Source organism: Anoplopoma fimbria, chromosome 6, assembly GCF_027596085.1.
Source record: "Anoplopoma fimbria isolate UVic2021 breed Golden Eagle Sablefish chromosome 6, Afim_UVic_2022, whole genome shotgun sequence".
Lineage (NCBI taxonomy): Eukaryota > Metazoa > Chordata > Actinopteri > Perciformes > Anoplopomatidae > Anoplopoma > Anoplopoma fimbria.
The window spans coordinates 24,929,977-24,955,330 of record NC_072454.1 but is presented as its reverse complement, the minus strand read 5'-3'; the positions used below and the strand labels follow the sequence as shown (position 1 = coordinate 24,955,330).

Below are 25,354 nucleotides of genomic sequence, written 5' to 3'. Positions count from 1 at the left end.
AGAGCTTCTAATAGATTGTTAAAAGATGTGACTTTAAGTGATTGGCATTTAAAGTATTATCTCAAAAACTACATCTTGGCAACCAAGTGACAAGCAAAACCTTTCAATCTGGTTGCTGCACTGATTTCCCATAAATGACAGTACCTTATCATGCTAAAAAAATAAAGTTTGGGAAAAGAATAGTTGTCTATCACTATAAGAGGAAAATAAAACTAATAATTTGAATAACGAATACTGATAATCGTCTGCAACAGGAGGAAGGTGTTCCAGGAGAAACAACTGTTCTGAATTAGGGCACACATTACATAAAAGGGGCTGGGGGGGGCTGAAGACACAGGCGACAACATAAAGTGAGTGCCTACTGCGTGTTTCTGAATAATTCAGTCGTCCCCGTCAGATTTTGAACGGGGAGGCCGAGAGGGGAGGCGTCTCCACCACAACCGCCAACTTCCTCCCTCGGAAAATACGTGGACCCCTATTGCTCGGGATGTCATCATGCTCGTGAAGGACACCCCCTAGTAAGTGAAACCTTATTTGTCATGCTATACTGTAACATTGCATAGAAGTTAGAGCTTACTCTAAGGCGGGGGGAATCTGGAAATCTGCTTCATTGATGCCTTAGCGGAAGGATGCTACAGAAATAAATAAAAGGAGGGAAATGGTAGGAGCCATTTTGGGTCCTGCTGTGCGTTCTCTCCGCTTCCTGCTACGACAGAGGAGGGAGGTGAGAGTGTATCTGTTGGCCACGGCACAAACACTGCAGCCCGACCAGAGAGACCCGCCGCCGTCATCAGCCGCGAGGTGTTGCGCCGCTAGCAGCTGCCGGGGGAGGAGCAGACGGAGCCGCACATGCTCAGTTTGGAGGAGGACTCGGGCTCCGGCTCGGGATCTGGATCGGGTTCTGGCTCGGGCACGTCGTTGTCGGTGGCCCCGCCCTCGGCCTCTCCGTCACCGTCCCCGCTCGGATCCTCGCCCCCGGCCTCTGACTGACGCCTTCTGAACCTCAGGCAGAGGGAGAAACATTTAAATCACACAACCTGCATAAATATGTATATGCATCCATACACCATATGGAAACCTGAGTCTAGTATATAGTATTAGATTGGAGATTGCCATTAATTAGAGCAAAAGGATATAAGACTTTTGCCAAACTGAAGGATTTCAGTAACGCTGCAGTGGCAGGACCCGGTCAATAATAAATGAGGCAATCATTTAGAGCAGCATGAGCCAATATTCCTCCCTATACATTGCAGAGGACACATATTCAATGATATAAGAGATTACAGTCTGTATTTATGATGTACTGGGTATATTGTCCTATAAAAGATTAGATGCGTCATATTATATTAGCCACAGTAGTGAGGGCTCCTAAAAACCTTCTGCCATCTTTGATTTACATATCCAAGTCATTTTGTTAAAGACGCTCGGCTGTCATAAAGGGGTGGGAAATTATCTCTCCTGTAAGAATATACCAGTACCTTTATCTAGACACACTGCATGCTCTATGGTTTTGTTTTTATATTAGACATAAATTTAATTTGCTGTGCCTCGTCACATACTGCAGCTGATTCTGAAGTTCATAACTCTCCTCATCTCCTGGCGCTGTTCCTTTAGAGATTTTGCACAGCAGTGATGCTTCAGGGTACGTTCAGCGTAAGCCCATCGTTCAGCCACGCTTTAGTTGCCAGCTGCGGTTTAAATGCAGGTGGCAGTGAGGTAGATGTTTGTTTCAAACTCTTGCACAATAAAATCAATATTTGTGAACATGCTGAATGGAGGTTTTCTTTTCACATATCTGACCATTATTTCTGACAGCCATGATAACGTAGTACTTTTTAAAAGTAATTGCTGATGTGAACACAGCAACGAAGTCAACACAGTCTGATGGGACAAGAATCAGACTCCCAGGTTTGCTAAATTTTTTTCAGGTTATTGTACATTAAAACATAGTACTGGATGTTATATTCCATTCATCCTCCTAAATCCTATACACTGGCCCTTTAAGAGGAAACTATTTTGCCTTACAATAAAAGGAAAGAGCAGCAAAGAAGAAGAAATTCCACTACTACTGCAATGAAAAACCTATATAACGACGACCTTGTTTTCTTTGCACCTGCAACCATAAAGACAACAGGGATTTGTTGGTGTTATATTTTGCATTGTGCCAAATAGGTTAATAAGTTAATAAGTTTCCCCCTGTGTTGGTTCATCACTGTGGATTGACCAAACAGAAAACTTGTGTTGTAGACAGTCTGCTGCTCTTACTTCTCCCGGTTGAAGATCATGAACTCCTGCTGCACCACTTCAAGGCACTCCTGTAGGTAGTCATTCTCCTGCAGGCAGTCAACAAAACAGAACATCATCATCATTTTCGACATCAACCTCGTTATCATCATTAAGGATGAAACTTCACGTCAACGTGACTCAGTCAACTTCATGACCTATGAGGTTAAAACTGCTTTTTTTCCCCTCAATTCCTTTTTTATCCTCGTTGCTCTTTTCTTTTTTTTCCAAACAAGTCATGAATTGTTTGTGAGCCCTCCTCAAATTGGATGTTTGGCCTGAGACAAAAATAGAAGCTCATATTTCCGAAAGCACTTGAGGCCATGACAACAGCAGTGAAGGTTTCATAATTTAATAATCTTGGTAATAACGGAGTACGGGCACACACAAGCAGGCGCACACACACACATATGTGCTGAACGCAAACACACACACACACGCATACAGACATCAAGTCTCATAACCGTGCTATTGTTAGAGGTACACACTCCTTGCGCACGCTGATAAGCGATGATAACAATACATGTGACACACACACACACACACACACACACACACACACACACACACACACACACACACACACACACACAGGACTGATGTTAATAACACTGATGTCATGATGACTGTCTGATGGGAATGGGCTGCTTCTCATAAATACAGAGAGGATATCTCCTGTCTGTGGTAAATAACATCTCAATCAAATATAACAAGACAGAAGAGACAAAGGGAATACGGTACCGTATATAATTCAGGTCCCAGTATACACACGTTATCATTTATTGATTATGTAAATCGTCTTTTTTAATTAAAAGACGTCTTGAATTATTTTGTTTTAGAACGTTTTGATTATTTTCCCCATTGTTTGGGATGGATCTTATAAACAGAGTAATCACTGTCAGGGTTGAAGCTAAGCGTTATATTCATCATTGATTCATCCTTTAGGCTATAAAATATCATAAAGCAGCAAATATTTGTACTTATAGAAATATGTCAACATTTTTGGAAATGGGCTTAAAACCAACTCTTGCGTCTTTACGGTAAATATTTAGTTGGAACCAGTAGCCAGCTGGCGACTACTAACTAGCTTATCTTAGCATAAAGACTTCAAGTAGTGGGAAACAGCTAGCCTGGCTCTGTAATAAGGTCACAGTAATCCACCTACCAGCACCTCTAAAGCGCACCAATTTCTACACGGTATCTTGCTATCGTTTAACCCTGAGTGTAAAAATGACAATGTACCATTTATTCAGCTCACTGAGCCGTTGCCAGGCAACCAGCCTGACTCCAGGAACTTACTGCTGCTAGCCGAGAAATAGTCTGGCACCCTGTGTTAAAGAGTGAATTGCCGTTTTCAGGATGGCTTTAGAAAAGAAAGTCTTATAAGGACAGACATGAGACTGGTATCAAACTTCTCATCCACATCTTGCAGATAAAGCCCATTTCCCAAAATGTCTAACTATTTCTTAAAGGTGCTTAATTCAAAATTCAGAGCAGTAATATGAATATGAACAATGCCAATATGATACCCAAACACGTGAGAATTCAGAGAAAGTACAATAGACATATATCAGTCAAAATGGTTTTATATAGCATGTTGACTGCATCCTTTAAAGGTGCAACATTCCAAATTAGCACATTAATATAGCAGTAATAAACTATTAGCTATGTAAGGATATAGTGGTGGTGTAATGTTATTCTGAGATGAGTGTAGCCTCCACCCTCTGGTTCCCCCTCAGGTAAAGACTGTTGGCTCTAAGAGCACTGTTGCCTTGGTTTGCACTGTTCATGCTGTTAGCACTGGTAGCTGTTAGCCACTGGCTCAGTCGTCGCCATGTCGAGAGCCGTGTAGAGGCAAATCGCTCAATCATAGATGTGCTCTGGATTTCGAATAAAGCATCTTTAAATTTCAAAATCCTACTGTTATGCTATCATTATTTTGACTTGTGTAATGAACTACTGTAATAATGTTATTTCCCCCTGTTCTGAAAAAGTAATGTTATAAACCAAGAGAGAAATAAAGAAGAAGCTAAGGAGATAATACTACTTACTACTTACTCCCTTTTTGGGAATATGCTTGATCTCAAAACATCAACTAATCAGAGTACTCGCAGCTAGCATGTTTGTACATTAAGTCTCTCTTTATATTCAGTCGCACAATTAGCTATTGATTTTGTCTGCTGAGCTGAGAAAATTCACAGCAGCCGAGGAAAGAAAAGATGTTGGCTTTGGCTCACCTCCGATCTAAAAATATGCAGTTTTGACAGGAACTGACAGACCGGTGACCAAGGTAAACCTGAGCTGCATTGTTATCTGTGAGTCTGGCCCTGCCTCTACATTTGCACAGTGTCTATGAGTATCCCTCCTATGCGGTAGGTTATAATTTACTCAGACAATGTGCGTGTGCTGGTCTCCTCATCATATAATCATTTGCTTTTAGCACCTGCGTCAAGAAAATCACACTAACCTGATCTGCACAAGCTTACAAAGATCAAATTAACAGGGAAACAGCAAATCATAGCATTGTATAATGGGAAATGACCATTTTAAAATTTGACCAAAGCTATAAATAGCACGTTCTATCATCAGAGGGAATGAAGGCATTTTAACAGATGCAGTGAGATCTTGAATTCCACCTTCATCCTCACAGCTCCTAAATCATCCCCATCAACAGAACATAATGCTTTTAATGCTGCAGCATTTCAACCTTTTATCTCTTGTATCTAAAGCCAAAACATGAAGATGGAGCAGATTATAAGCATATCTGATGAATGTGACTTATCTTTTTTAACATTATTTTTAGAGACACGTGCGTGTACACACAGAGTGCTCCTGTAGTCCAGGATCCATGATGGATAAATACGTGTCTTTCTATCCCAAATCATGTCTGATTTTATGTGCTTTGGATATATAAATCCCTGTGCAGAAGACGACGTCACTCACAGACTGAGAATCCTTGCTGTTGTCTCGAGACCGGTTCTTGGCCAGCCTCTTCTTCTTCTTGTGCAGGGGACGCGACTCCAGGATCATCTCTTCCAGCTCAAAAGTGGGGTCGCAGTGGAGGCGGCCTTTCTGTAGGAGGGAGGTGCACAGGAGATAATTAGAAATGCAAACACTCATCCATAAACTGGTCATAAATCAGCTGCAGTATACAGGGAGCCACTGAGTGCACAAATGCATACGTGCACACTGAGTTGGATAACACACGTGAATGCACTCCCATGCACACAGTAATGTACCTAAAGTCTATGTGTTCACACACACTATAGTGGAATACAACGAAGCAGCTGCGTTCAGTTTCCTTTGCATTATTTAGTTGCTACACGTGCTCAATACGAAGAGCAGACATGAAGCAGTGCCGCCGTGTGCTTCTAAGTGTTTAATGTACGTGTGTGTGTGTGTGTGTGTGTGTGTGTGTGTGTGTGTGTGTGTGTGTGTGTGTGTGTGTGTTGATATCTGATCGCTTCACACTAACATTAGGAACAAATCCGGCCTCCATCTTCTTCTCGTACACGGCATCCCAGTTGACGTCAGCGAGGTAGGGAGATGACTGCATGTCAGACAGGCTGGAGAAACGATGCTCTGGGTTCACTGTCAGTAGCTGGAAGGAAGGGACACACACACACACACACACACACACACACACACACACACACACACACACACACACACACACACACACACACACAGCAATGTCACCTACATCATGTCACCTTCCGAGGAGCAACGTCACCTTCACAACTTCTCTCCTTACTCCCAGCCAGAGTCCTCTCTCTGGGAGGTGAAATAAACTCGACAAATTGCAGGCGAAAGAAAAAAAACAACTACTTGTTTCTTTCCTTTTTTTGTGTGCAGTTCACTAAAAAGATGCGCCGCAGTGCGTGTCTGGGCGAGGTGAGGTGAACATAACAGGGAGCCAAAAATATTCCTTTAAATTTGTAATCCTTCCTGGCCTCCCTCAGACTATCCTGCCATAAAAACTTCCACATTTGAATATATTAGATTCTCAAGTATAAACACTGTATACATTCAGACTGGAGATATTTTTTATAGACTATACTATTCTTTCCCTCTTGCACAAGAACATGGAGCAAAATGTGTTAAATATTAAATAAATGAATACAACATTTTGGATGCTGTTGTAATTCAACACAGTAAACACCTTAATAACCATTCCTAGTTTAGCATAACTATGAATGCTATTTACCTTGCCAGCTAACTAGCTAGGCACACTTGTGAACTTGGATTATTACACAGCATCAAAGCGAAGAGCCAGTGTTGGCCGTGCTAGCCAGTTCTTGTTATATAAATAGACTTGAAAGAGTTTGCTTCATTCTCAGAGGAACATTTTCCAATATAAACTCTGCAGAGATAATCAGTTAGCTGCTGTGGCTAACACTGGCCCTTCTCTTTGATACTGAGAAATAAAACAAGCTATCCTTCCTAGCTGGCTAGTTAGCCAGCTAAGAATAAACTGTGTTTATTTACCACAGCTGCTAGTTGGTCATTAATCATTCCTAATTACTTTGACTTTGTTGTTGCTCGTGCTAACACGGGCTAACTGGCTAAATTTTCGCAGCAGTTTTTAGCTTGATGGCTTGAGTGTCAATGTCATGAAAAGTGACATTTTTAAATAAAACGTGACATTAAATAATTGGAAGAAATGCTATGATGCATTAAAAACAGACTTTTGAAAAAGTAAATTATATAAAATGTGTGAAATTAAATATTGATGTCTACTAAACGCCCTTTATAATGAAATTAGTGATGAATAAGCATTTCACAAGAATGAGCTAAGTTTTGATCATTTAAGTAGTTTAAAAATGATTGGTTCATTTATTTAGATTCTACATTTTATTCATGTGATTATTTATTGCACAATTACTTGTTTTTTTAATATCCATATAATAATGCTGCCACAAACCTCCAACAGGAATACTGTATTAACCAAAAAACTGATGTAAAGACCAACAGGGGGCACTATTAATCAAATCTGCCGCTCATCAGGTTTGATTCAAAATTGTTGCAGCGATACAGACGGATGAACGCCACACATGAGTGGAGTAACTGAGTCCTTAGAGGAAATAACAACTGGTTGTGTTTTTAATGGAATGGTACCATCTGTTTCATCTTCCTCCTCAGGGTAAACGCTGGAAACAATAATGGGTTGTGGCTTTTGTTGTCATGTTCACTCTCTTCCTGTGCTTTACTCTCTTCCTTTGGTCACAGGTTGATTCGGTTTTCTCCTGCGGGGGCCAGTTACGTCTGTCTCTGCGGAGTCCAGACACGGTAATCGATCAGCAGCAGAGCGGAAGAGACCAATGCTCCATCCAGGACACTCAGACACAGAGCACATGCGCGCACATATACTCACAATTTCACTCTACCAAAACTGTACCACTGTTTTTTATACTAACTCTAAAATAATGTCTTTAAAGGACTTGGGAAATACTGCCAGGGGGGATGAGATGATTGAGATGATGATGTTTCGAGCACGGTTCCACTTGTTCGGATGAGTAAGGTAGACTATTAATACAGATTTAATGAGTCTGATTGAGTGAAGTAAATCACTAAGCAGATTTATTTCCATTTGACGAAAAGGGAATATTATCTCATCCAACTGGCAGATTTTCACATGTAAAACAAGAACAGTTTGAGCCTCAATATGAGGTTAAATTACTTGTTGAGATACATATTATCAGCAGCAATACACTGGTTGACACACACACACACACCCACACACACTGTCTCTTCTCTGTGCTTCCATCCTTCAGATTCCCATCTGTCGTTTTTCTCATCCTTTGCCCCGAGGGTCTCGGCTCACCCCCCCCCCTCTATATCCCCCTTGCTTTTCCCTCCCTCTTCTCTCCAAGTGTCCAGGCAGAGGGGTCAGGCTGAATTTACTTTAAGAAAAATGTAACCTGAAATTCATTAAATTAGGATATAAATACTACAATTTGCGTTCCACATTCCTCCATTCTTTGTGAATTTATTTTTTCCTACGTATTTACAGTATATTCAGGTTTCACCCAGCCACATTTATGACGGCAAAACATGATTGTTGTCATTATTGATTGATCTGAAGATTACTTTCTTAAGGAATTGATTAATCACATTGTAGATGAAATATGAGAAAAATGCTCATCACAAGTCCAAGGTGATGACTTCAAATTGCTTGTTTTGTCAAACCATTAGTTTAAAATTCCAAGATATACAATTTACTATTACAGAAGACTAAGCAAAGCAACTCATCCTACCTATCTTGGAAGAAGAGAAAGTTTCTGTCAATTGACTGATCGTTTTAGCTCTAAGATATTTTATGATTTTTGGAGTAAAATATGTCCACTTTAGCTGCCTAACAACATAAATATTTTGTGAAGTAAAAAAAAGATTAAATCAAAGCAGTTCTCCTTAATCTTAGAGACATCTATCACTTGTATTGGCGATGTAAATCAACGTCATAATCACTAACCTATTTCACGACACTTATCTCTCAGTGGGAAGAGATTTTCAGGTTTTAAATTATGACCTGACTCCAACTACTATTACAAATGAAAGAGCTGAAAGTGAATGGTACCACCACTTTGTATAGCTTACCTTCCTCAAGAGGGAAACCAGGTCCTTGGGCCAGGCCGGGCTGTACTGCACAGACACTGTGCTGAAGAGCTGAATCAGGGACTCTACAGAGTTACTGGCGTGGATGTCATAGGGCCTCTGGGGTTCAGACAGGATGACAAAAAGAAGCAAAATACACGGATGAGAAAGATAAAGAGGAGGGGATGAATGGAGGCAAGTTCAGCTTTGCAAACCTCACAAGATAAAAATCTTCCCATGATGCCTTACCCATCCACGCAGCACTTCGAAGATCGTCACCCCTAGTGACCACCAGTCTACTTCAAAGGCGTAGCCAGTCCCCCCGCTTACAAAAGACTGGAAGATCTCTGGGGCTGAAGCACAAACAGAGAATCATTTCTGGAGCTGGAAAAAAAAGCTTTTTAAACCGCTGTCTGTATATGTGGTAAAAAAAATAAAAGCAAGTGTTCCTTTGCAAAATGTCAACAGAAACTGTTCATTTTCCCTCAGCAGTGCAGTGTAATCGCAAGACAAGATGGGACATTTTTGCCTCAGCTTTTTCACAAATAGACACGAGGTCTTTAGTGATGATGAGTGAGCAAAAATATGTTTAGAGAATCAGCAGAGTCTGGCACCTCCTCACAGCAGTATCTAATTTGAACACAGTGTATGTAGTTTACGCCTGCCTCATGCTCACAGTTTACTATTCGCATTTCACTGAGGTTGTTTTCTACCCAACAATGTGGGAAACATTTTCTGGCGAATGAACGAAACTGTGTATTGTAAAGGTCAATTCTCCTATGCCAGGAATACAACTGCCTTATTCTTTAACCTTCCTTTTGTCCAATAGGGAGATTTATTTGCACAAAGCAGTCTGACATGATCGACGAGGTGGTTGTGATGCGGCTGCAGAGCAAAGTTACCCATGTAGGGCTTGGTTCCAGCTAAGGCGGTGGCTCTTTCTCCATCCTTTATTATCGTTGCTATGTTGAAGTCCGTCAAGTGAGCGTGACCTGAGAAGAAGCAACAACAAAATCCGTCACAACTAAATCCATTAGAACTTATATTTATTCTTTTAATATAAGAACTTATTTGTATTTTTAAAGACATGTATCTGATCACATACAAAGGAAACATTTCAATGTAAAAGAAAGAAAGATGAATGAATGACAACATCTGACATTTTAGTGGTTTTGTGTTTTTCCAGCACAAGTCCCTGACTTCTCTGACCTTGTTACAGTTGTGCCTCATTAGTGGCCTGCAAGGTCATTTTGTGTCCATTTTCAATCTTATTCCTGTCTGTATAATGTGCACTTAAAAGGTTTTGGCTATCGACTTTAGCTGATCACAAAGACACTTAGAAACAGGACTCAACACTTACAGGTGGATATAAAACTTAAACTGAAAGGGGGTTTTAGCCGAACTCAAACAATATATATATTATTATATATATATATATATATATATAAATAAAACCTTTATTTAGTATAACTCAGATCAAGGTCTTTTTGCAAGAAAACCTGATTACAGCAAAAGAAAAGAGAGCGTTGATAAGACACACAGCCAGTCGCACATTCAAAAAGCATCATAAACAATAACAGGCATTTCTAAAGAGTTCCAAAATTACAGGTTAAACTCTGTCCAATGGGAGGAAATGCTAAAGTTTATAAGTCCTTTGTAATTTGGTGCAAAAAGGTGTAAGGCAGTCTTTCCAAGTATTTCCCTGTGGTGTATCAAGAGTTAACCAGTTCTAGGATCTGCTCTGCTGAATACTAGTTTTAAATTCTAGAAGAGATGTAATATAGTAAGGAGTAGGAGACATTTAAAAACTGATGCTGATTGGGAAATGACACCCACAGATGTAAAATAGGTTCTTCAGAATAAAATACATTTTGTCAGCATTCAGTACAAGTGTTAGGGTGTCTGAAGAACAGAGCCATGTGTATACAAGATTGTATCCTCTGCATAGAAATGGCTATCATAAGTCTGAGTAAGACTTATTTGCATCTAGATTGCAAATAATAATGGGCGAGTGCAAAACCTTGTTGTGCCCCCTTGGTTATTTAAAAGGTAATACTGTACTGCACAGATCGGCTGTGTTCTATGAGACAAGTAATCATGAAACAAGTTCTGAGGAAGATTTTTGAACATTTATTTTCCTTACCTAGTCAAGTATGCTAAAATTAAAGACATGTTTTCTGCAAATACATGGACACACACACAAAAAGCAAAGAGTTCACAACCTTACCTTGCTCATCCAACAGGATATTGTCTGGCTTCACATCTCTGAAGGAGAAATAACAGACAAAAAAGAGTTACCACATAAAAAGCCTAACGTTATGTCATAAATTAGTCAGGTTTTCATCCAATAGTGGCTACATTTTTAACAGAATTCATGTGAATTTTCATTCACTACTGTAATGAGAAAATTACCAGTCGGCTGCATCAATACACAGCTGGTATACCCAGTCAGGTGCATTAAACTATTGTAGAAACAAGACAGAGCAACGAGATGACGTACGTCAAAGGGCACCAGTCAAACCGCAAACGGTGGAAAACAATTGGTTTATTCGAAATGACATAGTAACATACTATTCATACCAAGAATAACGTAAAATCAAGTATGTAGCGCATTCCAACTTCATAGCATGTGGCGATGTGGCACAACCCCCTGAAATAACTTCCAGGATTAACATACTTAGTAAATAGTTTTGATGCCTGATCCTAACCAAACTGCGATTGTTTCGAGGGTGTATTTATACTAGGCGTGTCCTGTAGTACTGTGCACCCCAAGATTACGCTTTGAAATGCAATTGCTTCTCCCCAGACTGCACAATGGTGGACTGCATGAGAGACGGTTAAAATAATAAACTGGTAAGATGATACAATTCAAATTGATGGCTAGTGATGGTAAGGTAAAGTTAAAAAGGAAAATGCGTTAGCTCACATACATAATGTACTGTAGATAACATATTTAAAACTAAACTACAGAATAATTTTATTTGACTTAAAATGATACGGGAAAATATAATGTTGATGTATTTGTGATTTTAGTGCCCTACTTTAGGGTAGTGACCGAAAGAATGAGATCGCGAATACAAGCGGCCGAAATGAGCTTCCTTCGTAGGGTGGCTGGGCTCAGCCTTAGAGATAGGGTGAGGAGCTCAGACATCCGGAGGGAGCTCGGAGTAGAGCCGCTGCTCCTTAGTGTCGAAAGGGGCCAGCTGAGGTGGCTCGGGCATCTGATCAGGATGCCTCCTGGACGCCTCCCTTTAGAGGTTTTCCAGGCACGTCCAACTGGTAAGAGGCCCCGGGGTAGACCCAGAACACGCTGGAGAGATTATATATCTCGTCTGGCCTGGGAACGCCTCGGGGTTCTCCAGGAGGAGCTGGAAAGTGTTGCTGGGGAGAAGGACGTCTGGAGGACCCTCCTTAGCTTGCTGCCCCCGCGACCCGGCCCCGGATAAGCGGAAGGAAATGGATGGATGGATGGTTGCTTAGAGCAGTAATGTTTTGATCAATACATTCCTGTGATGCAGAGAAGACATGGAGCGTGAGTTTACTCCTGTGTGATCAGTCTGCTGTTAATGGCATATTTAATTGTTAATTTAGTACACAGTCCATACTGACTGAGTGCGCAGTACGCAGAGCCATAGTATCCGATTTCAAACAAAGCCAAATCAGAAAACGTGATGAAAATATGTATTTTGTTTGTTTCGTGCATTTTTTGAGAATGGTCTCCTCATCGGTCCACAAATATTTAAAGATTCCCTATTTTTAGTCTCTTCATTGTTTCATCTCATTGTACTTTCAGGTCACATGCTTCATGTACGTCATGATTTATTCAGGTGTAAAAATATGTTGTGGTGATTGGTCTTTTCTGTTTTATTTGCAGAGTTTCTACGATGAGTTATTTTATTCCTGCATAATAAATGTGGATACAAATAGGTGAATTAAAACACACTTATTGAATTGTTGCAATTAATAAAAGTGTTTGATATTCAGGGCGTTTGCAAAATGCCTAATTTGTTCCTATAGCTCTCAGATAAATCATAAAGACATACTGTAACGGTGCCTCAAGTCCTATAGTGTATGGCCAGGTAGAAAAGGCTGGGATTAGCTGTGTACACTATGTGTGGATGTGAAAGTCAGTAGGTGTTTGTAGGCTCGTGCATGTGTGAACTACTGTACATGTTGGTGCAACATGATGAATGTGTGTGTGTGTGTGTGTGTGTGTGTGTGTGTGTGTGTGTGTGTGTGTGTGTGTTGTCAGTGAGAGAACGAGGGGGGGAACACTTTAATTTCCTTTACTTCAAACACAAACCATCACAGATCCCCATGGAGGCTCTCAGAGGTTTGTCTGCACACGCTTATTATGCTGGGCAACCCAGTTGGCGGACAAAAACATCCGGTCACACACACACACACACACACACACACACACACACACACACACACACACACACACACATCTCGACATTTCCCAGTCCCTCCAAGCCCTCTGCAGGCAATTAACAAAGCGCACAGAGCTTATTTAATTATGCTGCGCGTCACGCCGGTGTGGAGAATACACACACGGTCCACAGAGAGCGTCTACACTTCCCAAAGGACGCATTTGCTCGCCGTGGCTGGCTATGCAACGCTAAACTGATGCTAATTTCATCTGCCAAAATTCTTGGAGGGGAGTGGTGGAGGTGTTGGTGGTGGAGGTGGTGGTGGGGGGGTCTTATCCGCCACTACAAGGCTGGAGGGAAATGCTTACATGTTCACAGGAGGAAGCCCGATCCGAGTGCCAGCTACAGCGGCGTGCCATTTTGTTTGATGTACAAAAATTCACTTAACGCTTCACTCATTTTGCAGCAAGCACGGAAACACAGATCCAACATGAAACGGCATGGAAAGTGAAATCTCATTTTGCACCCCCCCCTCATGTGTGAGCAGCTTAAACGTGTCGAGTGCATGATGAAGGCAAACGAAGCAGCTCGGTGGTCTGAGAGGAGAGGAGGAAAGGGACTCTCCACTTTTACTTCCCGTGTTCTCATCGGACCGGTTTTTACCTCCTCGGGCACGGTGGCAGCTGACTGTTGCTAGGAGACCGGGGACCCTCTCTTCCTTCAGTTGGTGCAACAAAATAATTGTATAGTATTCTGCTGTCAAAAACTTACAGGGTGGAACAAAATTGTAGAGCTGGGGACGGCCATGGACACCCGGCGATTGGTTTCCGACTCTGAGAGCAGACACAACTGTGTCAAAGGCAGAGCAGCCGACGTCAAGGAGAGGGTGGAAGAACATTCGGATAAAAAAAGCACGGAGATAAGCAGCGTCTGTCATCTAATACTAACAGCAGTTCTGAAGGCCGACGTAAATAGCTAAAAGACACACCCTACCTGTCGTGTAATGAAACGTGGTAGAGTGACGGACCCTTTGAAATTAGCATCACACGCGCTTGAGATGTTACATCATGCATATGGAACACACGAGAATTATGAGATGATGGGTGACTCACATGCAGGTGCACACAAACAAACAGCTTACTGCCAATACACCTAATGGGGAATGTGTAGGACAACATGCACATAGTATTATGATGCCTGATGTCTGTGTTCTTTGCTTTTTAATTAGAGGAATCATTTGGAACATACACTTATTGGCTTTCTTGTTACACAGGAGATTGATACCACTAACTATTAATGAGTCTCGATGGAGTCTTGTCGTCGCAATGAAGTTGCCCGGCAACCACTGTAATGCCCATAAGCCCATTAGTTCAGCAACAAGCTCAAGTTTTTTGTTTCTACACTTTTGTTCATGTTTTTGTACTGATTAGACAAAGAAGTCAAAACATCCTAATAAATGAGTTCTAGAGGTGCTGGTGGGTGTATTTTTTATCTTTGAGTAAAAGAGAGCCGGGCTAACTGTTTCCCACGGTTCCTGACCTTATGCTAAGCTAGGCTATTTGTCTACTGGCTCCAGCTTTATAGTAAACCCACAGACATATGGATCTCCTCTTTTAACTCTTAGTCAAAGAAATGTCCCAAAGTATTCCTTTTAACAATTATGCTATTTTCATTTTATCCTTTTTACTATTCGTCTTTGTTCTGTCTAACATTTTGATGAATACATATGCAGGCAAAGTGCTTCATATGTTTTAATTGTTACTATGCAAAATGTGTAAGTACATCAGAAAACACAGGTATGATTCACTGTCACGCAGACGGCCACACACACACATGGGGACATTACATTGACTTCCATTAATTTCATGGAGACTTACACTAACCCTAACCATAAACGCTACCAGCCTCATCCTAACCCTGACGATAACCTTAACCTAATCATAACGTAAATCTTACCTTAACATAAACCTTAACATAAACCTTAACCTTACCCTAATCCTAAACCAAGTCTCCACCCTAAAATGTAATGATTAACATTGTGTGTCTCTGCATTTTGTTCCCCTTTTTGTCTCCAAAAGTAAGGTGAGTCCCCACAATGTGACTGTGTGAGTCGTTGGTTTAATGTCCCCCCAGGTCAGGTAAAACACAGACACACACACGCCAACAGCACACAGTTGTTTGAAGGAAGAAATGCAGCCCAAATGAGGTTTTGAACAAGGTTCAAACCGTTCCTCAGCCATCTGTGGCTCTAAATCTGCTGTCCGCAGGGATCCGGCTCTTTCACTTACTGGACTGCACAGAAACATACTGCTGCGCTCAGCATATTTGGACAAAGAGCAGCGGACAGCGAGTCCCACCCTGGTTCAACATGATGGATGGTAACAATTACGAGAACAAACATTAGGGCTATCTTTGTATATGGGAAGTAACAGAAATAAAAAACGGGGTTACTGAAATGCCGAGATAAGGTAATACCTGCAGCCCACACCGAGACTCAATGGAAAAGCTTTCAGACAGAGGAGCATACGGCTCCTTTTGGTTGTTTGGTATATTTTCAGTCTCATTTTAACTTCTAGATTAAAGATAAAAAACACAGTCATCCTTACACTGCAACCGGGAGCGCGTGGATACAACAGCAGGTTATAACTGGTGTAAAATAATCCATATAAAATAGGATTATTTTATATGGATTATACACCTGGTCCAAAATAAAGACATGACTAACCCTCTCTACTATCCTTTCTGAAGCTGTAGGGCACCGTGCACTCTGGAAAAATAATGTAGTGTCATCTGAACGGACGTGGTCCTAAGTGGTCAGGTCAAAGTGGAAGCAGGCGAGATTAGTCAAGAGGACATGATGAAGGTTGGTGTAAATATATATATTTTTATATATATATATATATATATATATATATATATATACTGACCGACTTGAGCCATGTTTACAGCCTAAAGAACTGCACATAAGCTTCTCAGAAAGAAACTGTGATCTCGTGGTTCTGAGTGCTTACACAAAGGAAAACGCTCACAGTGTTCTCTCTGGAATAGAGATGAGATAAGGAACTTGCACAAGTCACAATGTAAAGAAAAGACCCTTGACTTTTCCTTTAATTCGTTTTGGAGTTCCAGCCCAAAGAGTAAACCATTACATTCATAAATCGCCAATAATAATGCTACAAGCTGGAGAAGCAGAACACAATGGAGGAAAACCTCTTGAATACTAAAAGTTAGAGACACAACCTTGAGTTGATATTCAGAGTTCTCTCAAAGCGGGAACAAATTAATGCTTTGAGCTGAAACTGAGGTTTAGTACATTTGATGAAACATAGCATAATGATGTAATGGCCTGACACCGGTGCTTTGGGTGTGTCTGGAAAGAGCTGCAAGTAGTTCTTTAATGAGTTCATTTGAGTTTAATGTGTCTGTTTCTGTCTGATCTGCTGTTTTGAGGATTTGATCAAAACCCAGAAAATAAGACGTCTGGTCCCACATTGGGAGTGTTATTGCATTCGATGTGTGTCATTTCATTCAAAGTAAAACACCAGCGGCCTAAAAGAAGATATGCTACTAGGGCTGTCATGATATCAGATTTTCACGACACTATTATTGTGACCAAAATAATTTGTGATGACAATATAATCGCAATATATAAAGAGAATAAAAAAAAGAATAATCAGTTAAATTGATCTTTAAATTTGTAATGACCTTGCCAAAAAAGAGACAATAAGCACCACACTGAAAATATGAGTGTAGCAATGTGAAGAGAGAGTGTGTAACCATAACTATATATTATGAACATGACATCGCGATTACATTTCCTAAATATCACGGTTATCATCAATACCTTTAAATCACCAACACCCCTACATGCTACCAAGACTTTTATACATGAAACACATAAATGTGAGGGAATTGTTGGCATAATTGACAAATTCAGATTTTTTTTTTTTAAGATAAAAAGCTGCATTAATCGATATGTCATTTTTCTCTCTCGAAAGTTGACAGAGAGGACAGGAAAGGCCTGGGAAAGATGTGTTTGTATTCTAATACAGCAAATAGCTGTTGAATTAAGCAATGGATTAAATGATTAAATGTAATGATAACCAGCACCTGACTCCGCAGCCTCCCTCAGCTCTTCGTAGCTCATTGTTTTGATTTTTAATGAATATCCACAAAAAGGCATGGAAGCTGTTGGAAACCTTTCATTGAGGATATAAAAAAAGGTGAATGCGTACCTATGGATGATGTGCTGGTTCTGCAGGTAGTCGAGCGCCAGTGTCATCTCACAGAGGTAGAGTTTGACAGCGTCCTCGCTGAACTGGACGCTCTGCTGCAGATGGTAGCGCAGATCTCCTCCCAGCAGGAGGTCCACCACCATGAACATGTCCTCCTCATCCTGGAAGGAATACCTGGGTCCGGTGGGGGGGGAGGGAGAGAGAGGACACAGTGCTCACTTACTGTCCATTGTGGAAAGAAAACACATGCTGTGCAAACACAGGCAAAAACGGAGCACACAAACATACTGTAGAGGGGCTTGTGTGCTCTAGCAAGCAGCACACAAAGTACTTTACATTTGCAAAGGTTACGCGGTAAACATCTGCAGACACACATGCATGTTTGTAGAAACAGCGAGGACAAAGGCCATGCCTACGAACAACCACAGTAAGACATGATATATTCATGCATCCGTCTCTGTCTAGTACCTAAATACCTTCGTATCAGCAAGCTTTCTGCATAATGTATAGTTATATATGTCAATGTATGCTTGAAATAGTTTCTGCATGAACATGCATGCACAATGGACGGTAAGAAAAAAAACAAATGCATTGTTATCCTAACAAAATGCTAAACAAATGTGAAACAAAGAAGAAAGTGGTTGTCGAATTAAATCTTGAAAACAGTCCATCTTTGCATGAATTGACTTAATTGGAGGCGTTCGTGGTCCGCTAGACATTTTTGTCAATCAGGCTTACTAATAATGCTCATCAAATTAAAACACAGCCTCTCAGTGATCTGGCTGGGGATTTGTAACACTCCACTCCACAATTTCTGCCCCAGACACTGAACAAAAACATTAAAGCCACACGGGTGAACAAACCGTTTCTGTAACGAAATCTTATTTCTCATCTCAGGAAAAGGGCAAAATAATATCTTAATGGGCCCCCCGTGTCGATTTGCAGAGGAGGGAAAACCAACCGAGCCTTATTGGTTTCTTCTATCAAACTCAGTTTTAATGTGGTCGCTGCTGAGCCAATTCTTTATTTTCCCAATTAAGCTCCGATACTGTGCTAATATTACTTCTTTTTATAGCTGCGGGTTCCCTGTTTCTTCAGGCTCGACCCTGAACACTCTGCCACATTCTGATTGCAATTTTCTCTATAAGTCAGAAATGGGGCCTGTGTTGGCTGCAGAGAAAAAAAATCATTCCATCTCTTCCACGGACTGGTGGTTCTGCCAAAGAACAAAATAAAAACCCATTTGCAAAACTGTTGGGTCTTTCTTCCTCTCCTATAACACTGCGTAGATTAATTGATGAAGGGGCCTCGACTTTCATGTGGTGGGATAGATAATGGCCCGGAAAGCACACTATACTGACTCAGGGTACACAAAAACAACACGTATAACTTTATATTACCATCATAAAGTTATTCCGAACAAGACTCCCACATTTCCTCTTCCTCTCACAGACACCCTGCCACCACTAAGATAAGACACTGTGAACATGCCCTCAATAGGAAATGACAGAAGAGCCACCTACATCATGGCACAGTAAACCAACCTGCCCTGACCCTTCAAAGATCAGCCTCACTAGAGCAGCCTCAGCAGATGGCCGGCCCCAGGATGTTGTTGCCGTTGGCAGGGATTCCTCACTGTCACCTTTTTATCACCTCATTGTCACAGTCTGATTCACAGTATCCAGTTGACAGATGAGCTTCCTCTGAGGCGGCACTCGCTATCTCAGTGCTCCACAAAACGGTCTCCCCAATCCGCTGCCGAAATATCTGGGCTCACGAGAGAAAGACTGCGGTGCTTCGGTCTGTTTGTCATTTCCTTCCCCCGCCTTTCGCTGAGGTGACAAAAAGACGTCAGATATGGCAAAGGCGTTGACGAGCCTTGTCACCTTTAAGACTATCGCCAGGTATGGGACAGGGAGGAAACACAAACTATTTTATTCCCTATTTTTTGGGAACACTTCGCTCCAAATAAACACAATGTAAGGTCCGCCAGTTTGACAGCCCTAAAAATCAAATTAAAAAAACTCTTCTGCTGTCTGGGAGTGGAAAGGAATGCTGGTTAAACAATAAAAGGAAGGCAAAGTGACAAGTACAGTATCAGTTGACGTGAATTTTACTTTTGACTTTACGATAATGACACCCCTCTATCCATTTTAGCAATTATTCATGTCTTGGGGTCAGGTGAAAGGGGTCAGTACACTTCACGTAGCAGTTGTGCCAAAGTATGCAGGATTTGAAGGTTTCTCACAAGCCCCTCCTTTTTACTTTATCAAGCAACTCCTTCAATCACTTTTCATGAGTACAATCAAGTGCTACACCATGAATGACTTTAAAGGGAGAAATTGTGTGCCCTTAACCCCATATATGCTTTTCACCCCATCATTCTTTTGCATTTTGACGAGGTTGTGTGAACTAGTCCAGGCTACTTGCTCCCTTTCAACTTCCTCCAGCATGTTCCAGGGGAATCCAAAGGTTTTCTTAGGGCAGATAAGATATATAATGTGCCCAGCATACGCAGGGTCTAGCTTTTAGTCTACTCCCAGATGGACATGCCCAGAATAACTTTACAAGGAGGTGTCAAGGAAGAATCCTAATCCGATGTAAGAACCACTTCAACTGGCTTCTTTTAAATTAAAGGTCAACAATTCCACTCTTTTCCTAGACATCCAGGCTCCTCAAGGAAAAATGTTTTCAGATGCTGATATTCAAGGACATCATCTAATTTAAGGGGATGACGTAGAGGAAGAGAGATGAAATGTGACAGGTTGTGAAGAACAAATGCATTTCCAGCAATCATCTGTTTCTGCATCAATCACCAAAATAGAAGAGCTAGTTTATTTCTACTTCAGTAACATGTGCGTTGGATGCAGTATGTAACCCTTTTTCTTCTTAAGAGATACACATAGATATATAATCTTCCATGTCTGCCACTGGGGCCTCTTACCAGTTGGCAGTGACTGGAAAAACTCTAAAGGGAGGTGTCCAAGAGGCATCCTGATCAGATGCCTTAACCACCTCAGCTGGCAATGAGCAACGGCTCTCCTCCAGATGTCTGAACTCCTCAGCATATCTCTAAAGTTGAGCCCAGCCACCCTATGAAGGAAGCTAAATCTGGCCGCTTGTATCCGCTATCTTGTACTTATGTCACCACCCAGAGCTCATGACCATAGGTGAGGGTCATTACGTAGATGAACTGGTATATCGAAAGCTTTACCTTCTGGTTCTTCTCCCTCTTCCACACAGCAGTCCACTACAATACCAGCACTGAACTGCCTGTTCATCTCACGGTCTTCTTTAACCTCACTTGTGAATAAGACCCAGAGATACTTGAACTTCCTTTCTTGGGGAATTGATTCATCCCGAGCCCGTACCGCGCAATCCATCGTTTTACGGCAGAGAAACATGGCCTCAGACCTGGAGGTATTGACCCCCCAGTGCGTGCTGGAAGTCAAGGAGGACATCTTGAACTAGCTTAAGTTAGGTTGTAATAAGAAGCATGCATCATTCGATCTGCTTGCTTGTTAGTTTTACTTTAACATATGATGCAAGATGCAGCCCTGAGTAGAGGTAAGTCGAATATTAAAACTCCTTTCAGTTCTGTTTGTTTCCATCAACTCCTGAGGGAAATATTTGGTTCTTAGGCTGCTAAATGCTTCATTATGTTCACCAGCTAGTCTGCTGTTTGGTGCTGGGAAAGGTAATGTACAGTGGGTTAATCAGCACTTTTTTTGTTGAGACAGGCAAGAACATTTTACGCTCTGTAGAGCTCAGGGGAAAAGCAGTGTCAAGTGAGTTTTTCGTGTCACTATGAATATAAAAATATTGACTATTCCAGCTCTTCTATATTATGGAATGGAGCTACACACACTGGGACACCAATGGGTTATGGGTTAAAATTATGTTTTACCACTAATCTCATTTCACGTGTCCTCTACTGCTCCTCATACTGAAATATTAGCACAATTTGTTGAGTGGTGCTTTGCAATGAGAACAGAGGAATTGCGGGTCAAACCCTGAGCGAATGACTGAATGCCTGGCAGTTATCTGGCGTCTGGGGGGAGCTGTTACTGTCCAAAACCAGGAGGAGGCCATGTGGAAAAGCCAGGACAGGACTAGGCTGCGACAGTCACAGCAACTAAGAGAGGAAGGTTAGCCGGCTGGAAGGAGTACAAGGAACAGGCTGAAATAATCAGGCCACAATGACAAATGAGCGCAGGGAGGCAGGGAGGGGAGAGGGAAAGCGGAAGAGGAGAACAGTTTTGAGGCAAAAGCGACAGAGAAACAAGAGCTTGTGATTCTGTTGGCTCAAGTTGCTCTGCAAAGTTTCAATGGCCTACATAAAGTTGATGATAGAGATGGGCTGGCTTGGACTGGCTGCACGGCTCAATCACAAGACACCTGCGTGCGCACTCCTCTGAGGATTCCGGCAACAATGGTGTGAGTGAACGCTGCCTCTCCTCTGGGTGGCCTTAAGGCGCCTCCACTGGCCTGCTTTCACAAGGTGCACTTTCAAAGCCATGTCCTACAAAAAAGTTATTCTTTAAAAGTAGCAGTTTCGGTTAAAATCCTTCAAGGCTGCAAATCCAGGACAAAATAATCTAGGGATGCACAATGCTACATTAGAGAAACAGACTCCTGTGTGATTGGGGAAATTATCCCATTTTTTTATAAGGATGATTTAAGGCTAAGCCCCCTGACAGGGCCTGCTATAACTGCTGACCGGCTGTGTAGAGGCTAATTTGTTCCACAGTCTCCTAAAGCCTTGTTCCATGCAGGCCTGAAATCAATATTCCTAATGGAGGCTGAACAGGACACGGCACATCCATCCTCACCACTCCTCTTGCTCTCTCCACTCTGATGAAGGGATGGACAGTTAGAGGATAGCCATATACCACTCCTGACTCGCCACTGTTTTGGCTTTGAAACCTTTAAAAAATCCTTTAAGACGATCCCAAGGGTTTGTGTTTAAAGCTCAAACTCCTTTGACGACAGCTGCGGCAACAACCCTAGCTACCCTCCTCGCTCTGCGCCTCATTTATTCCGACGTCACTCTGGCAGCGTCCACTTGGTCATGATTCACTGCTGCGTTGCCAGGCCCTCGGGGAGAACGGGTGATGCTGTTTGAGAGTGATCTGTTGTGATGTAACGCTTAAGGCGAAACCTTGCTTTTATAATGATGTACTATACACCATAGACCAATGGATCACAGTATTTGCTACTCCCCAAATGCTAGTTTGCTAGTATTCCCAGGGGGGGAGACATGACCCCTTGAATTTCGAAGGTTTCAAACACATGCGAGGGAAAGAAGAAGTCAGCGTCTTCACGTGTCACAAATCCTGAGAAGGATTTGTGTGGATTTGGTGTGCGCGGTAGATTCTTCCTCCTCCGAGGTAATCCATTCACTGTAGCCCCGACTCCTACACATCATATCTATGCAGCGAGGGAATGGTCGCAGCAATTATTGTGGGCTGCAAACTTGACATCCGCCCAGCTTAAGGCAGCCTTTACCCGGCTGATGGGATTTCAGTGTGGGCTTTCACAAGGTTGCTTCCTAATGAATTTTCTCTGAAGCTATGGACGGGGCTGTTCAAAAGCACGGCAAAATTCAGGCTGTCTCAATGAAAGCAGAACCCGGCTCGCTTAGAGACAGAAAGTGTGTCTTTGTATAGGTAAGAGATGGAAGAAAACCTTACAGATCCTCTTAGTCTGCACATCTTTTCTTTTTTTTTCGACAAGACAAATCAATGCCAAATACTTCCTTAGGGCTGTCTTGTGCACCCCCCTTCTCTCTGTGATTGGAGGAATCATTACTTCCTCTGACAGCTGTTTGGTGTGTTTTCCCACATTCTCTCTGACTCTGGCTGAGTGTCTCTTTGGCTCCCTCCTGGCACTCTATCAATAAGAAAAACACTCCTATGAAGTTTGATCAAAGCTGGCGTTGCTCGTAACTGCATCTGTTTTTTTTTTTGAAGAATAGGCAGTTCCCAAAAATCCCAGCTGGTCGATCGCACACCCATTAATAATAACGCTGAGGTGCCAAATTGCCGGGCGCCACAAATCGTAATGATCTGTTTGATAAGCCTATGGATACCGGCAACTCTCTGATCTGCGGGGAATTTGTTAAACAACATACTGAGGCGCTGAACCAATTAGGTACCTTGTTGTTATACAGTAAGAGGGAGACGATGTGGAAGAGGAAGCGGCGTTCTCATCAGTCCTATCTCATTACCTGCCCGGCTGAGATGTCGTCTCAAGCAGCAGCTGCATGAAGCAGACAGCTTATGCAATGCCAAAAAAGGTGCAGCACATAACAATGCTGTCATGTACAGACGCTCACGGAATGTCGGCGTAAACTGGGGTATAACAAACTCACTGTGGACTCAAGCTATAAATTGATTTCCTTTATGTCTCGCTGTGTTCCCTTTTCTCTAGCACTTTCTTTCATCTATACGTTTTTCAGCAGCGAGAAAGCACAACGCGGGAAGGTTTCAGTGCCATGGGCGATCCTTAGAGCTATCCTGTATAAATCCATTCAGTTGATAAAGATGGAACCAATCCAAACTGTGTTTTTGGTTTCTCTGGTTGCCCAATGAGGGGGACCATGAATGGTATTCCAGATTCACATTGTCACTCTCTCTGGTGGCTTTGCGTGGGACCAGTCTGGCGATATTATCGCTAACATCAACGTCAACACAGCTGCTCAAGTTCTGGGTCTGTGCGCCCGTCAACGATGGATTCATATAGTAACAGCTGCATCCAGGCACTTTCACACAGCTGTTTTTATGACGCCGTCCCTCTCTTGTCACACAATCTGACGGCAGTGACGACAGCCTGATGAGGATGTGCCTTTTGCTCTCCCTTCAAGCATTACTATGACACTTCGTTTGTTGTGCGGATTTGACAGCTTCCCTATGCTTTTCAAGAGGGCCAGTCAAATACAAGCAGGATCTGAGCAAGCTCTGAGCAAGATGGGGGAGGGGAACACTACAGTTAATAAAAGTCTTAGAAAGGTATTAGAAGGGTCGGTTAATCCCCATTTCAAATACTAGACTTGCAAGTATAAGGGGATCCAAGCACCTCATGTGATTGAGAAATGAAGGCTTATCGAATAGGGAGGCCAAGAGCATTGCTGAATAAGGGGGCAAAGCTCCTGTAGTTTTAAGATGGTGGTTTAACATACATTTGTTTGCATACTTGGGCAGGCTCAAATGGCCACCTCCAAAAAAAAGGCTCTTCATGTACCGCCCGTTGTATCAAGCCTTGCAGATAGCTTTGGTTTCATTTGTGCGGGAGATTGCTGGAAGTGAATGGAATTTTGTTTGTGATGGAAAGTGGAAAATTTGCTTATAAACTCTGGCACATTAACATCCAAGCGTTGAAACTGAAAATATTGATTAATGTGCGCTGTCCTTCGTAAATAAATACGTATTCTACAGTCCTCAAAATGAATGGTTGTCTATGAAACAGCTTTCCAACAAAGGATTTGTCACTATAAACCATCGACGGTTTGTACAGTGGATTATTGAGAGTAATTACGGCCAACTCCAATACTGTATGCACCAGAAAAATCCAATTCCCCTCTGTTGTATTGGAGCTGAGGCAGAAATCTCCAATCCTTAACAAAACAAAAACTGTCTACATGTATAAATATCACTAGAGCTACATCTGATGTTTTTCTGTGTAATTAATTGGAAACTGACCCTTTAATGTTTATCACATCATCCATCCTCATTATTATACCTATGGATGTAAATGAGAATAAGTGGATTATCAAGCGCAACTGAGACTGTGTGAAGTGTGAAACTTCTCATTCTTACTTAGCCACAACGATAAAGTTCAGCATATTTGTCATTAACGGGAATTTGAACT

General features: G+C 41.9%; 1 protein-coding gene across 1 annotated transcript in view; it reads right to left on the bottom strand.

Moving 5' to 3' along the window:
• Positions 1-787: 787 nt before the first annotated feature.
• LOC129092529 (serine/threonine-protein kinase 32C-like) overlaps positions 788-25,354 on the bottom strand; it is a 73,133-nt gene continuing 48,566 nt past the window's right edge. The window contains exons 4-12 of the mRNA XM_054600506.1: positions 17,486-17,659; positions 11,105-11,142; positions 9,780-9,869; positions 9,127-9,230; positions 8,881-8,997; positions 5,759-5,884; positions 5,227-5,355; positions 2,266-2,333; positions 788-1,002 (exon numbers count right to left, since the gene is read on the bottom strand). Of these exons, the coding sequence (XP_054456481.1) occupies positions 813-1,002; positions 2,266-2,333; positions 5,227-5,355; positions 5,759-5,884; positions 8,881-8,997; positions 9,127-9,230; positions 9,780-9,869; positions 11,105-11,142; positions 17,486-17,659 (1,036 nt within the window). The 3' untranslated portion in view covers positions 788-812. The remainder of the gene's footprint in view (positions 1,003-2,265; positions 2,334-5,226; positions 5,356-5,758; positions 5,885-8,880; positions 8,998-9,126; positions 9,231-9,779; positions 9,870-11,104; positions 11,143-17,485; positions 17,660-25,354) is intronic.